This window comes from Paramisgurnus dabryanus, chromosome 6 (genome assembly GCF_030506205.2).
Source record: "Paramisgurnus dabryanus chromosome 6, PD_genome_1.1, whole genome shotgun sequence".
Lineage (NCBI taxonomy): Eukaryota > Metazoa > Chordata > Actinopteri > Cypriniformes > Cobitidae > Paramisgurnus > Paramisgurnus dabryanus.
Window position 1 is genome coordinate 9,902,411 of NC_133342.1, and position 11,260 is coordinate 9,913,670.

Consider the following 11,260-nt stretch of genomic DNA (forward strand, 5'->3'; position numbering starts at 1 on the left):
GTGCGTGACCTGTGGCACAAATCCATTTTACTGTCATCCTCCATCAGATGAGCAAAACAAATCAGTTCAATAATACAACTCTTAAATTGTAATATTTAAACATGCCACATTAGAAGTACGCACTCAGTACGCACTTAGTTGTTTTAGCATATTTTCCACTTAAACTGTTTTAGACCTGTTTTTGTTTCTTTAGTTGTGTCATTTACGCTCTGTAATTAACGAAGCTTATGTTTCTATTTTTTATATTTATTTGCCACTTTTCCTACATCTATACTTATACATAATGCATTTTTATTTTGACCTAACGTTAAATAAACGGCGCCTGTCTGATGGTATCATGTAGAAAAATGTTTGAACAATTTTACGTTGATTATCCAGATGGAAGCAGGTTAACACATCTATCCAGTTTTATCCCACTGTGAAAATTGTGAGGGATACTAATTTTAGATAACGCGCTCCGATTGGTGGACTTCAACTTTGAAGTGTACCGGAAGCGAGGGAATCCTCTTTAAGTTCGCCCTCTACCGAGCGCTTCGATCACAGTTCGAGCGAGAAGCATCCTCGGCAAAAGAGTCACTACTGGACATCCTAACCACAAAACTAGGAAGCAAACGTCAAAATGGTGAAGATATCGTTTCAACAAGTTTCGGCACGGAAGGCAGAAAAGGAGAACGACGGAAACAAAGAGGAAATTCATGTGCCTTGCACTCACGTGAGTCGCTTTACATTTAAATGCACAAACTAGTGTCTTTGTTTGGTTGTCTGCTGTTAAAGCATCCTTTGTTTTGACCCAGCAGTTAAAAACCACAAATGCACGTGAATTTCCTTTTTATTTTAATTTGTGTTAATTTACTTTGGCTTAAGAAAAAAACGACATTTTAATAAACAAAGCTTAAATAAAACTTGATTTATTAAAATGCTGCATTAATTATACAAAACAGTGTGTTGATTGTTCAGCAATAGTAAATGTAATATGCATTTTAAATATCACTATTATTATTATTATTATTATTATCATCATCATTATTATTCACAATAAATATTAATAATAATTGTTATATGCTGTTATTGTGAATAATAATAATAATAATAATAATAATAATAATGAGTCTGGTCATAATAATACTTATTATATGTATTATTGCTACGTTCTTCTATAGCAAAATAATATGCTAAAACGGTGAAGTAGTCTATTCATTACTGTACTCTTTAATAGTTTAATGCTTTTCTTTGTAAAAACTCATAATGGCAGTTCTGCATTAGATTAGAGTTGATGTATGTGAGCCAGTATAGTCATTACATCATCCCTCAGTGTGTAGCTTTCCCTGCAGATTAGTGTTGAGCAAAACAGCTTGGGTTTAATTTGTGTGTTGCTACGACAGTAGTTACTATATTACAAAACACTTATTAGCATTTGACTTGAACTAAAGTAGTTCAAATGTCTAAAGCCTTTTGTTTTAGTGTCCTGTACTCCTTGCAACCCACATAAACTCAATTCCTTCCAGCTGGTTTGATAAAGTATCATTGTCTTACAAATTGAATGCCTAACATTCGTGGTTTTGTTGAGTTGCACAAATATAAACTAAAAGCATATATGAAAATGCTTACATTTGAGTGTTTTGTATGGTTTGGTTTGTATCTAACATCCTGTTTCACAAATGATTTGGCAGAATTCAGGTCAGAGGTTAGAGTCAGGGTAATGTCTAAATCTATTATGAAATAGGAAGGGAAAGCATTTCCAGCATGCTTTTGGGTGCGTCATTGCGTCAAGCTATCAGTGTGTCCCCATGTGCCCGTATTCATCCCTGTAAATGAGCGTATGAGTGAAATTGACGTCGATCCACCTCGTCTGATAGTAGTGCTGTTATTTTCAGCCTGGTACCCACACACTGTCTCCTACCCGTGTCTTTCCTACGTAGAAAGGAACTCCTGTACAAATAAGGAGTGTGGAAATACAGTATGTGCCTAAAATATCACACTGCCAGGCGGAGATAGTAGCTCTCTTGGCAGTGTCGTTTGATTCACGATGATCCAGAGCCTGCGTGGGTTGATCCGGGCTGGTGTCCTCGGCACAAGCATCGTCGAGAGACTGGAGGCGGATGGATTGCTCACGCCACCTGACGTCTTGAGAGCCTGCCTTGATTCATTTCTTGGCAGAGTCCAGTGCTGAAAGAATATAGATTCTCTCTAGTCGTTTCTGTAGTGTAATCCTATGATAAAATAACCATTTTTAGGTCTTTACCTCTAATTAACCTCCTTATAGTAACAAATCAAGCATACTGCCTGTTCTTACACAGCAAATTCTGGTCTTTGGAATAAACTCCTTGGTAGTTAAAAATCAACTCAATCTGAGTGTACATGCATTACCATCAAATGGACTGCAGTGCTGAGTTAAAATTATTCTGCATTTGGAGTTTAATTTTAAAACTTGTTTAGAGTTAAAATGGAACTAACCCTAACCCAACAAAAGAAAGCTTCATGCTTCAATGCATGCTGGGTATATCAACACAGTACTAAACTAATTAATGTATCTCAGCATGCATTGCAGTTGATTGTTTTATCTGAATTAGTTTGATAGTTATGGGTGATGATGTCTGAATGTGTCATGAATATTTTCTGTTATTTTTTTTACCTTATCACAGTGCATTTACAAACTAGAACAATTAGGATCAAGCAGTGTTGCCAACTTTGCCACTAGATTAAGAGACTTTCAAGACCTCTTTGGCACCTTTTTATTTTTCAAAAAAGGAACTTGCAGCTTTTCCTAGCATTGTAGGAGACTTTTGGAGACATAATGTCAATAAATATCACGTTTTCACTCCATTTACATTGAAAAAACAAAACACCATTATGGTGATCAGTGTGTGCTTTAGTCAAGCCCTTCACTATTGACTTTCACTATGTTAAACCTTTAATTTTCTTTTTTCAGTTGTTTAAGTAGAAACACACATGCATTTGAAAAAAGATGTTTCAAAGTGAAGGTGAAATTGGTTGCTTTTTATGAAGATGTCAAGATGAGATAAAATTAAGCTGCTTTACATAATGAGGTTGATCCTAATTGTTCTAGTTTGTAAATGCACTGTGATAAGGTAAACAGAAAATATTCATGACACATTCAGACATCATCACTCATAACCATCAAACTAATTCAGATAAAACGATCAACTGCAATGCATGCTGGGTATCAACACTGTACTAAACAAATCAATGTATCTCAGCATGTATTGCAGTTAATTATTTTATCTGAATTAGATTGATCGTTATGAGTGATGATGTCTAAATGTGTCATGAATATTTTCTGTTCTTTTCATAGTGAAAGTTAATAACTTACTTAAATTAGCTTAACTAAAGCACACACTGATCACCATACTGGTGTTTTGTTGAAATTTCAATTTTTCCAATGCTAATGGAGTTCAAACCTGATACTGATTGACATTAAGTCTCCAACAATGTCATGAAAAGCTGCTAGTTTCTTTTTTGGATAATTCTGTTAAGGATGTCTCTAGTGGCAAAGTTGGCAACACTGCTTCGTGCTGCTGAATCAGGGTTGTGTCATGGCACACTTTCTCAACATTTAAATCTAGATGTGGTGTTAAAACATGGTCCTGAACACCATATAACGAACCCCTAGATACAACACAGCCAGGGAGTATCCCACAGCAAAACTGTAGTCAGAGTTATAAAATAAACTCTACAAATAAAAACCTCTTTCACATTTTTATGCCTAAATCCTAATTTTTGTGGATTCCAATTCTAGGGAACACAAATACTGATGAAAATGTATTCCCGCAAGTTTTTGGATAAAAGTGTCTGCCGAATGCATAAATGTGGAGTAATGTAATAGCATGTTTAGTATGCACGAGCCCCATTACCCAAGAGCACTGTCTGACCTCAAAGATGCTATCATGTCAAAATGAGAGCAGATCCCTGTAGACATGCTCCAAAATAGAGAAAAACCTAACCAGAAGAGCTAAAGCTGTTTGAGAATAAAAATCTAATAATATTTTATTTCTTATGTCCTAGTTAAAGTCGGGGACGTTATGCAAACTAACCGAGTTGTTTATTTCTCCAACAGGATGAGTTGGTTCTACCTGTATGGTCTAAGAAGTCTCCCATGGGCGGCCTATGGTGCATCGTACCTGGCCTGGTGATCTTTATGTCAGGATTAATCATCGCATCTGTTTGCCTTTACCGATACTACTATTACAACCCTCAGGTGTGATGTTAAACTTTATTAGATTTGTTAATCCTCAAATATTCACGAGTAAGCTCATTCTGGCCGGTGTCCTTTTACATGGTTGATTTATTACACATTCGTCCTTCCAGTAACATAAAGCCCTCCGCTTCCTCTATATCCAGGTCCCAGAGGATAGTTTGTTCCATTGCCGGATGATGTACGACGACCCCCTGTACGCCCCGTTGCTCGGGCGACAGGAGGTGGAGGAGAACGTCGGTATCTATCTGGAAGATAACTACGAACACATCAGCGTGCCTGTGCCCGATTTCGCGAGCAGCGACCCAGCAGACATCATCCACGACTTTCACAGGGTGAGGATCTGTCCTTGAAACGTGTGAAGAAAAAGTTCAACCCATTTATCTGTGGCACAGTTTGTTTCAGTTCTCTGGCGGTACAATAAATGCTGTTAGTCATCACGGCTCCCCCAGATGGACTGTGAACACTGTTATGAAAGGCTTTTGTTTGCAGAAGACATTGTTTAATATGCAGCGCAAAGTGCCAGGCACAGAAGTACATGCAAAATGATTTGGTCTGCTATAAACCCATAAGCATATCAGGCTGGTAAATGTCTAGATAAGCTAAGCCACAAAGTCTGAATTTTTAAGCACCAAGCATCATGGTTTTTATACTGGTAGCACAATAAGGTTGAATTGGTTAATATTAGTTAATGCATTTGCTGACATAAACAGCATTTATTAATTAATCTTAGTTCATGTAAATTTCCACATTTATGAATACATTTTTACATTAAAAATTGTATCGGCATTAACTAACTAACTAACTAACATTAACACATATTAATAAATGCCAATAAACGATATTGTTTAATGTTAGTAAATGCAATTACTATAGTTAATAAATACCACCTTACTGTAAAGTCTTACCATGATATTAAAGATTTTATTTGCCATTTTTATTGATTTTAACGATTTTAGCTGCATGGCACAATACATTTTTATTAAAGTCCAATCCATTTAAGTTGTGACGTAAAGAATCCCATTTCCAGGTCTAAGCCTCCACTCGTTTCATGAGCGCTATTTATTCATATGACACTTTTAAGACATATTTTAATAGACTTGCGGTGTACATCCAAGCTCACGATGTCCCAGACATTGATACTTTAAAGATTCATAAAAGATGAGTTACTTTCTGGCCATCTTTCATATGGTGATGAAAGTTAAAGCAACACTATGTAGTTTCCATGTAAAAATGACTTACAGCTCCCCCATGTGGTTGAAAAGTGCAACAGTGCCTGGTATCAGACACTCTTCTGCAGGCAGGGGGAGGGGCGGGGCTGTGTTTCCTACCCTCCACCGCCACTTTCAGAGTGTGCTTGTAGCAGCTAGGAGGTTGCTCAGGTTGCAGCAACAGTACAATTTGTCCAGTTAAAAGTTGTTCTATCACTGAAATAATTTTAGAGACATTATTTAAAGGTAAAAAAAACTACATAGTGTTGCTTTAAGAGAGATTTTTCTGTAGTTGTTGGAGAGCTTGGACCTGGAAGTTGTGGCGTGTGACGTCTGACTTTATTGTTCTGCTGAACACAAATGAAGATATTTTGAGATGTTTGTAACCAGACAGATCTGGGGCACCATTCACTTCCATAGTATTATCTTGGAATATAAGTCAATGGTGCCCCAGATCTGCTTGGTTACAATCGTGTTTAAAATATCTGAATTTATGGTCAGCAAAACAAAGAAATCCATCCAGGTTTGAGAGTCGGTAAAACAATATTATCCACAACACCTTAGCAACCACCAAGCCAACCACCCACCTGAGCTATTTTTACATTTCTGGAGTGGCTATTGACAAAGGTGTCGTTTTTCATTAACGCAGGGGCTTACAGCGTACTACGACATTGCGTTGGATAAATGCTACGTCATCGAGCTCAACACCACTATCGTCATGCCACCCAGGAACCTGTGGGAGCTGCTAGTCAATGTCAAGGTAACCAATCCCTCCGTTTTCATGAATAAAATGTCTCATTGAGATTTAGTGAGTGACACAATTCAACATCCTTAACAGAATTCATCAGAGAAAGGCACACCAATTTTTACTAGTTTTTAATAGATCCTTATGTTTTTGTAGCGAGGAACATACTTGCCCCAGACCTACATCGTTCAGGAGGAGATGGTGGTGTCGGGCCGAATTAGGAACGTGCGGCAACTGGGACCCTTCATCCACAGGCTGTGTTATGGAAAAGACGTGTACAGACTGAGACGCAGGAGCGGACAGAAACGTGAGTTTATCTTTTACTTTCTGTTAGTCGGAGACACCTGCACTCAGAGGCAGTTTTTGCCGTTATCTGTTCACAGCACATTTAGTTCCTGTTTTTCGTTCTGTCTGACAGTTATCTTGCGTAAATCTCGGGGTGTTACATGTTTCTGCTATATAGCAATTCAGAACATCCTCTTCCCCTTTTAATTTTTTTTTAGCATAAATAACTTGGCATGTTCATCGAACACGAAATATTGCATAGCATACATTAATCCTCATGTACGTGTGCCTAGCTGACGCTTCTCTTTATTCTGATAAACGTGTGGGTTTTGCAAGCCTGACTCAGTATCGTAGAGTACGCAGAACGTCTCCAGTTAGGAAACCACTTTGAGGGGGATGTGATGCACGTCAGGCACTCTGATGCATTGTGGGAGTTGTCGTTTGGGCGGCGAGGGCATCTCTCTCGTGGCTGAGGTGTGGGAAGTGTTGCAGTGTGGGAACTGCCGATTGGCACCATTCAGACTTCCTCATACTCTCTAGATGCCATCTGTGCTTTGAGAAGCCACAGGAAATGATGATTCGTTTGTGATAGGCTTCCATGTGCCACCTCTTGTATTAGGATGTGTATGAAAAGGCTCATGTTATCTAGATGGCACACAATGCCAACATTGTTCATACGACTTCTGCATTGAACGCATGTTCCTGTTTAACCTGAATCTTTTCCTCTCGCTCCTCAGGCATTGAAAAGAGGGAGACCCGAAACTGCCACACCATCCGACACTTTGAGAACACGTTTGTCGTAGAGACGGTGATTTGTGACCGACTCCACTTTTAATTTCCTCCCCCTGCCCGTCTTCCCCAAATCTACTGAGCAAAACCTAAAAGTGACCCACCTCCCCACCTGTCCAGCTTTACAGCAGCACTTTATCGTCATGATAAATTTGTACATAATGTTAATAACTCATCTTTGTGTATTTGTCATTTTGTTTGTTTGTCAAGTATAAGCTGTAATGTTTCTTTTTCATCCTGTCGTGTCTTTAGTATGATGCACATGTTTGTGCTTGAGTTTTATTTTACACTCAGGTTATTTCTGCCTTTTTTTTGTTAACCGAGCGTTGAGGGTGTGTCCTGAGGTTGACTCCTTTCTTTTGGTTTTTGTCATCTGTGTTGGTGTTTTTACATGTGTTGCGTGAGAAATCCGGAATTTGAAAATTGTCTTCAATGCCAAATGATGTATACCTCATATTTTAGCAATGTATGACTTTAAAGTTACTAAAGTCATGTATGTGATTTCTGAACGTGATCTAAGCAATATAAGTTTTCTTATCTTGGATTTCCAGACTTGTTTAGTGTATAATGTTGTGTGTGTTATTCTTTATACATATGAATAAAGTTTGTAGAATAAAACAGAAAATCTAGCCACAGGATGTTTGGTTTTTTTGTAAAGTCTTTACTGATCAGAATGGGCTGATGGGTTTCTTTTCAATTAGTAAAGCCCATATATTGAGATGAAACTTTGTGTATTGAGGAATTTAGGAAGCAGATTTGTATAAATCATTCATTGCTGTTTTTATTCTTTTATGCATCATCTGCCCTTGAATCGAGGTGGATTTATGTCATATTTCTTGCTTGCACATTTTTCTAATTGTACCATTTAGTTGCATTTGTTCCTCTTCCACACACCGGTGTAGCAAGAACTGGTTTAGTCTGGAGTCATGAGATGTTAAATAAATGCACTATATGATGATGCTGCTCTAGCTTTGTAAATAATGTTCTTGTGTAAAACCCATCAATAAACCGCTTAAACTCGACTCTTGTAGTATTTGTCATTATTGTCTCATTGGTTTTTACGCAAATGTATACAGTACATAGTATTACGTAAGCGACATTTCTTTGCATATGGCCCACAAACCCTTAATACCACAATACAGCATCTTGTCTTATGTGGAACAACAGCAGGGGTGTGTCCTTCAATACTGTTGACTTAAAACTGAAGTTTCATTTCCTCTTGACAGCCTCATGTGTGATTTGAAGTGAAGTTAAGAGTTTTATCAGATAATGTGTTTTTTACACATTGTGACCTACTTTCTTTTAAAACTGCTCCAGGCTAGGCAAAGTAACCACATGTAATTTTTCAGGGATAACATTTTACTTGCAAAATTTATTTTTACCAAAAAAATACAATGCTTAAAATAAATAAAGCTATGCGTTCTGCAAAGCCTATTTGCAATTTTAAGTAAATGACACGTGACCTGAGATACAAAAGTTCAAGTATGAATCTTAAAGACTTACTGAAACACAATTACAAAATAAAGGGTTGCATTGCTTAATGTGAATTGTAATGCTGGAGGAATAACAAAAGCGAGCGGATTTGATGACGCAAACATTTACAACAAGTAATGAGAGTTCATGTTTCTCAGTACAAGATGGGATGGGAGATGATAAATATTAACACATGTTCAGCTCAACGTCCCTCTTCAAAGATCACAGTCAGGACATCAACGATATCCAAAGTTTACATTTTAGGGTATCCACTTTTTCACATGTTATTCAACAGATACACTGCAAAAAATGACTTTCTTAGAATTTTTGTTTTGTTTTCAGTAGAAATATTTAAAAATACTTTTTGATGAGCAAAATAAGTCTAACATTTAGACAAAACAAGCAAAAAAAATGCCAATGGGCTAAGAATTTTTTTCTTGAATTAAGTGTTTAAGAAAGTTCTTACCACATTTGCAGATTCAAAGAAGCACACATTTAATTAAATATCATGTTTTTTGTCCAAAAACTAGATTTATTTTCTTAGATAATTTTGCTCATTAAGAAAATGCATCTTAATTTAAGATTTTTATATATTTGGAGTGAAAACAAGAAAAAATACTAAGAAAGTTTTTTTTTATTTTGCAGTGTATAAAGCTTAGCTTTTTGCACTCAACTTGTTTTTGCCAAGTGAGAGATGTCCTCAGTGCAACATAATGTGTTGACCCAAGGACAAATTTTTTGTAAATAAAACTTAAACCCAACCCTAACAATAACTAACCCCTAAAGTCAGAGGGATGTGAAAAACAATGGTCAAGAAGCACCTTATCCTGGCTGTAAGCTTAAACTTGAAACAAACTGTAAAGTTATTTCTGAAATCTGATTGGTTGGTTAAAATGTTGTCCCAGGGTCAACATACAGTAATGTTGCCCTGAGTACCACTTTTCCACAAATAGCTTATTTACAATACAAGAAATCTGTCATTCCTTTGGGTTTGGACATGCAGTCTTCTGCATTTTACTGGCCGGTCCAACTCGTGCTCTGGACGAGGCAGAGCCCAACGTTTTTTGTTGCCGAATTGCACCTAGTTCGATCTTGAAGTTTCTTTAAACTGAAATAGTAGATCAAGGGATCCAGACAGCTGTTTGTGCTGGCCATACACATTGTAACGGTTTGCAAACGAAAGTATTTCTCAGTATTTCCTTGTAGATAGTTAACTTTGTTTAGGGCAAAGAGGATGAAAGCTACGTGAAAGGGAATAAAGCACACGGTGTAGATGAGCAGGTTGGACAGAAAGAGCTTCACTACCTTGTTTTTGCTCATCTCGGCGTTACTGGATGAAGTTGGCATGCTGTAGCCACAAAGCTGCCGCACGACTGCAATCGTGCAACCTAGAATGATACTAAACGGTATCAAAATCCCAAAAACAGTGACAAAGCAGAGGATGTAAAAACCCCTTTTCCACTCGCTGTCTGTGTAGTTCTCGAAACAACGTGTCACGTTGTTACAGGTTTTATCCACATTTTCAGGGTGATTTATAGCTGTCGGCACTGCTAATGCAGCGATGAGCACCCAAACGGTCGCACAAAGCCCCCAGGCTACAGGTGCTGTTCGGAGAGGGCGGGATCTCAGCGGGTACACCACAGCCAACATTCGGTCCACACTGATGAGGGTGATGAACAAAGAGCTGGAGTACAGGTTGACAGCAAAGAGAGTCCCAGAAATCATGCACAGCTTATTTCCCAGAGTCCATCGGCCCGTGGCGAAGTAGATAATCCGAAAGGGCAGGGAAAGGATGAAAAGAAGGTCTGATAATGCCAGGTTGGCCATGTAGATCACAGGAACGGATTGTCTCAAGCCATTTCGACAAACCAAAATCCAAAGAGAGATCGAATTTAAAGGCAAGCCGAAGAGAAGTATAACGCTGTATGTGGAAGTAAAAAGTGGATATCTGAAGTGTGACATGCTACAGTTTTCTGTATAGTTCTGCTGCATTTTTCAAAGAGACTAATGTAGACATGAGAGAAGTGCAGAGGTGAAATGTGCAGTGGTTCTGTATGGGTGGCGGTGTTTTCACATGTTCCACTTGTTGGTAACAGGAAACAGTGGGAGGTCTTAGCTTTTAGACTGTAAATGCAAAAGTTTACCAAGCAAACTTTGGTTAAGATGCTTTGACATTATACTCAGCTGCAACCAGTTCAAATGAGGTCTTACCACCAGACCAGACCGTATAAATGTTGCTGTTGTTTTCAAGACTTTCAGTTACACAATTCACCAATTTTTTTGTGTGTAACAAGAACAAAATCTTAAAGTATTTTTCACAAATATTGATGGACTATTAAAGATTAATGCAGTGCAATGTTACCCTGTGCATAAAAAAATACAGTAATAGGCTTGCAGTTTATTATTATTATATATTTACTAAGTATTTTAAAATATTTTTTATTATGCATTTTACAATTATGTATTGTTGCAAAACAGCTTTACAGTAAACATTTGAGAAAGACATTATGAAAATATTTTGTAATAAATGCTATTACATGGTAT

The 11,260-nt window shown here is 37.5% G+C and overlaps 2 protein-coding genes across 2 annotated transcripts; one reads left to right on the plus strand and one right to left on the minus strand.

Moving 5' to 3' along the window:
• The first annotated feature begins 516 nt into the window (after window positions 1-516).
• itm2cb (integral membrane protein 2Cb) lies at window positions 517-8,265 on the plus strand. Its single transcript, XM_065262138.2, has 6 exons — window positions 517-712; window positions 4,076-4,216; window positions 4,360-4,548; window positions 6,074-6,184; window positions 6,326-6,476; window positions 7,192-8,265. Exons 1-6 carry the CDS (start codon window positions 620-622, stop codon window positions 7,287-7,289), a joined length of 783 nt encoding a protein of 260 aa, XP_065118210.1. The 5' UTR covers window positions 517-619; the 3' UTR covers window positions 7,290-8,265.
• A 330-nt stretch (window positions 8,266-8,595) lies between these two features.
• lpar5a (lysophosphatidic acid receptor 5a) lies at window positions 8,596-10,774 on the minus strand. Its single transcript, XM_065262137.2, has one exon. The coding sequence runs from the start codon at window positions 10,706-10,708 to the stop codon at window positions 9,731-9,733; it is 978 nt and encodes a 325-aa protein (XP_065118209.1). The 5' UTR covers window positions 10,709-10,774; the 3' UTR covers window positions 8,596-9,730.
• Window positions 10,775-11,260: the final 486 nt, after the last annotated feature.

What these genes read in the sequence shown, in the direction of transcription:
- itm2cb (XM_065262138.2), top strand. Translation starts at nt 620, where the DNA reads ATGGTGAAGATATCGTTTCAACAAGTTTCGGCACGGAAGGCAGAAAAG. An exon ending in ACTACTATTACAACCCTCAG is followed by an intron (nt 4,217 to 4,359) that starts GTGTGATGTTAA and finishes CTCTATATCCAG; the next exon opens with GTCCCAGAGGATAGTTTGTT. An exon ending in ACGCAGGAGCGGACAGAAAC is followed by an intron (nt 6,477 to 7,191) that starts GTGAGTTTATCT and finishes CTCGCTCCTCAG; the next exon opens with GCATTGAAAAGAGGGAGACC.
- lpar5a (XM_065262137.2), bottom strand. Translation starts at nt 10,708, where the DNA reads ATGCAGCAGAACTATACAGAAAACTGTAGCATGTCACACTTCAGATAT.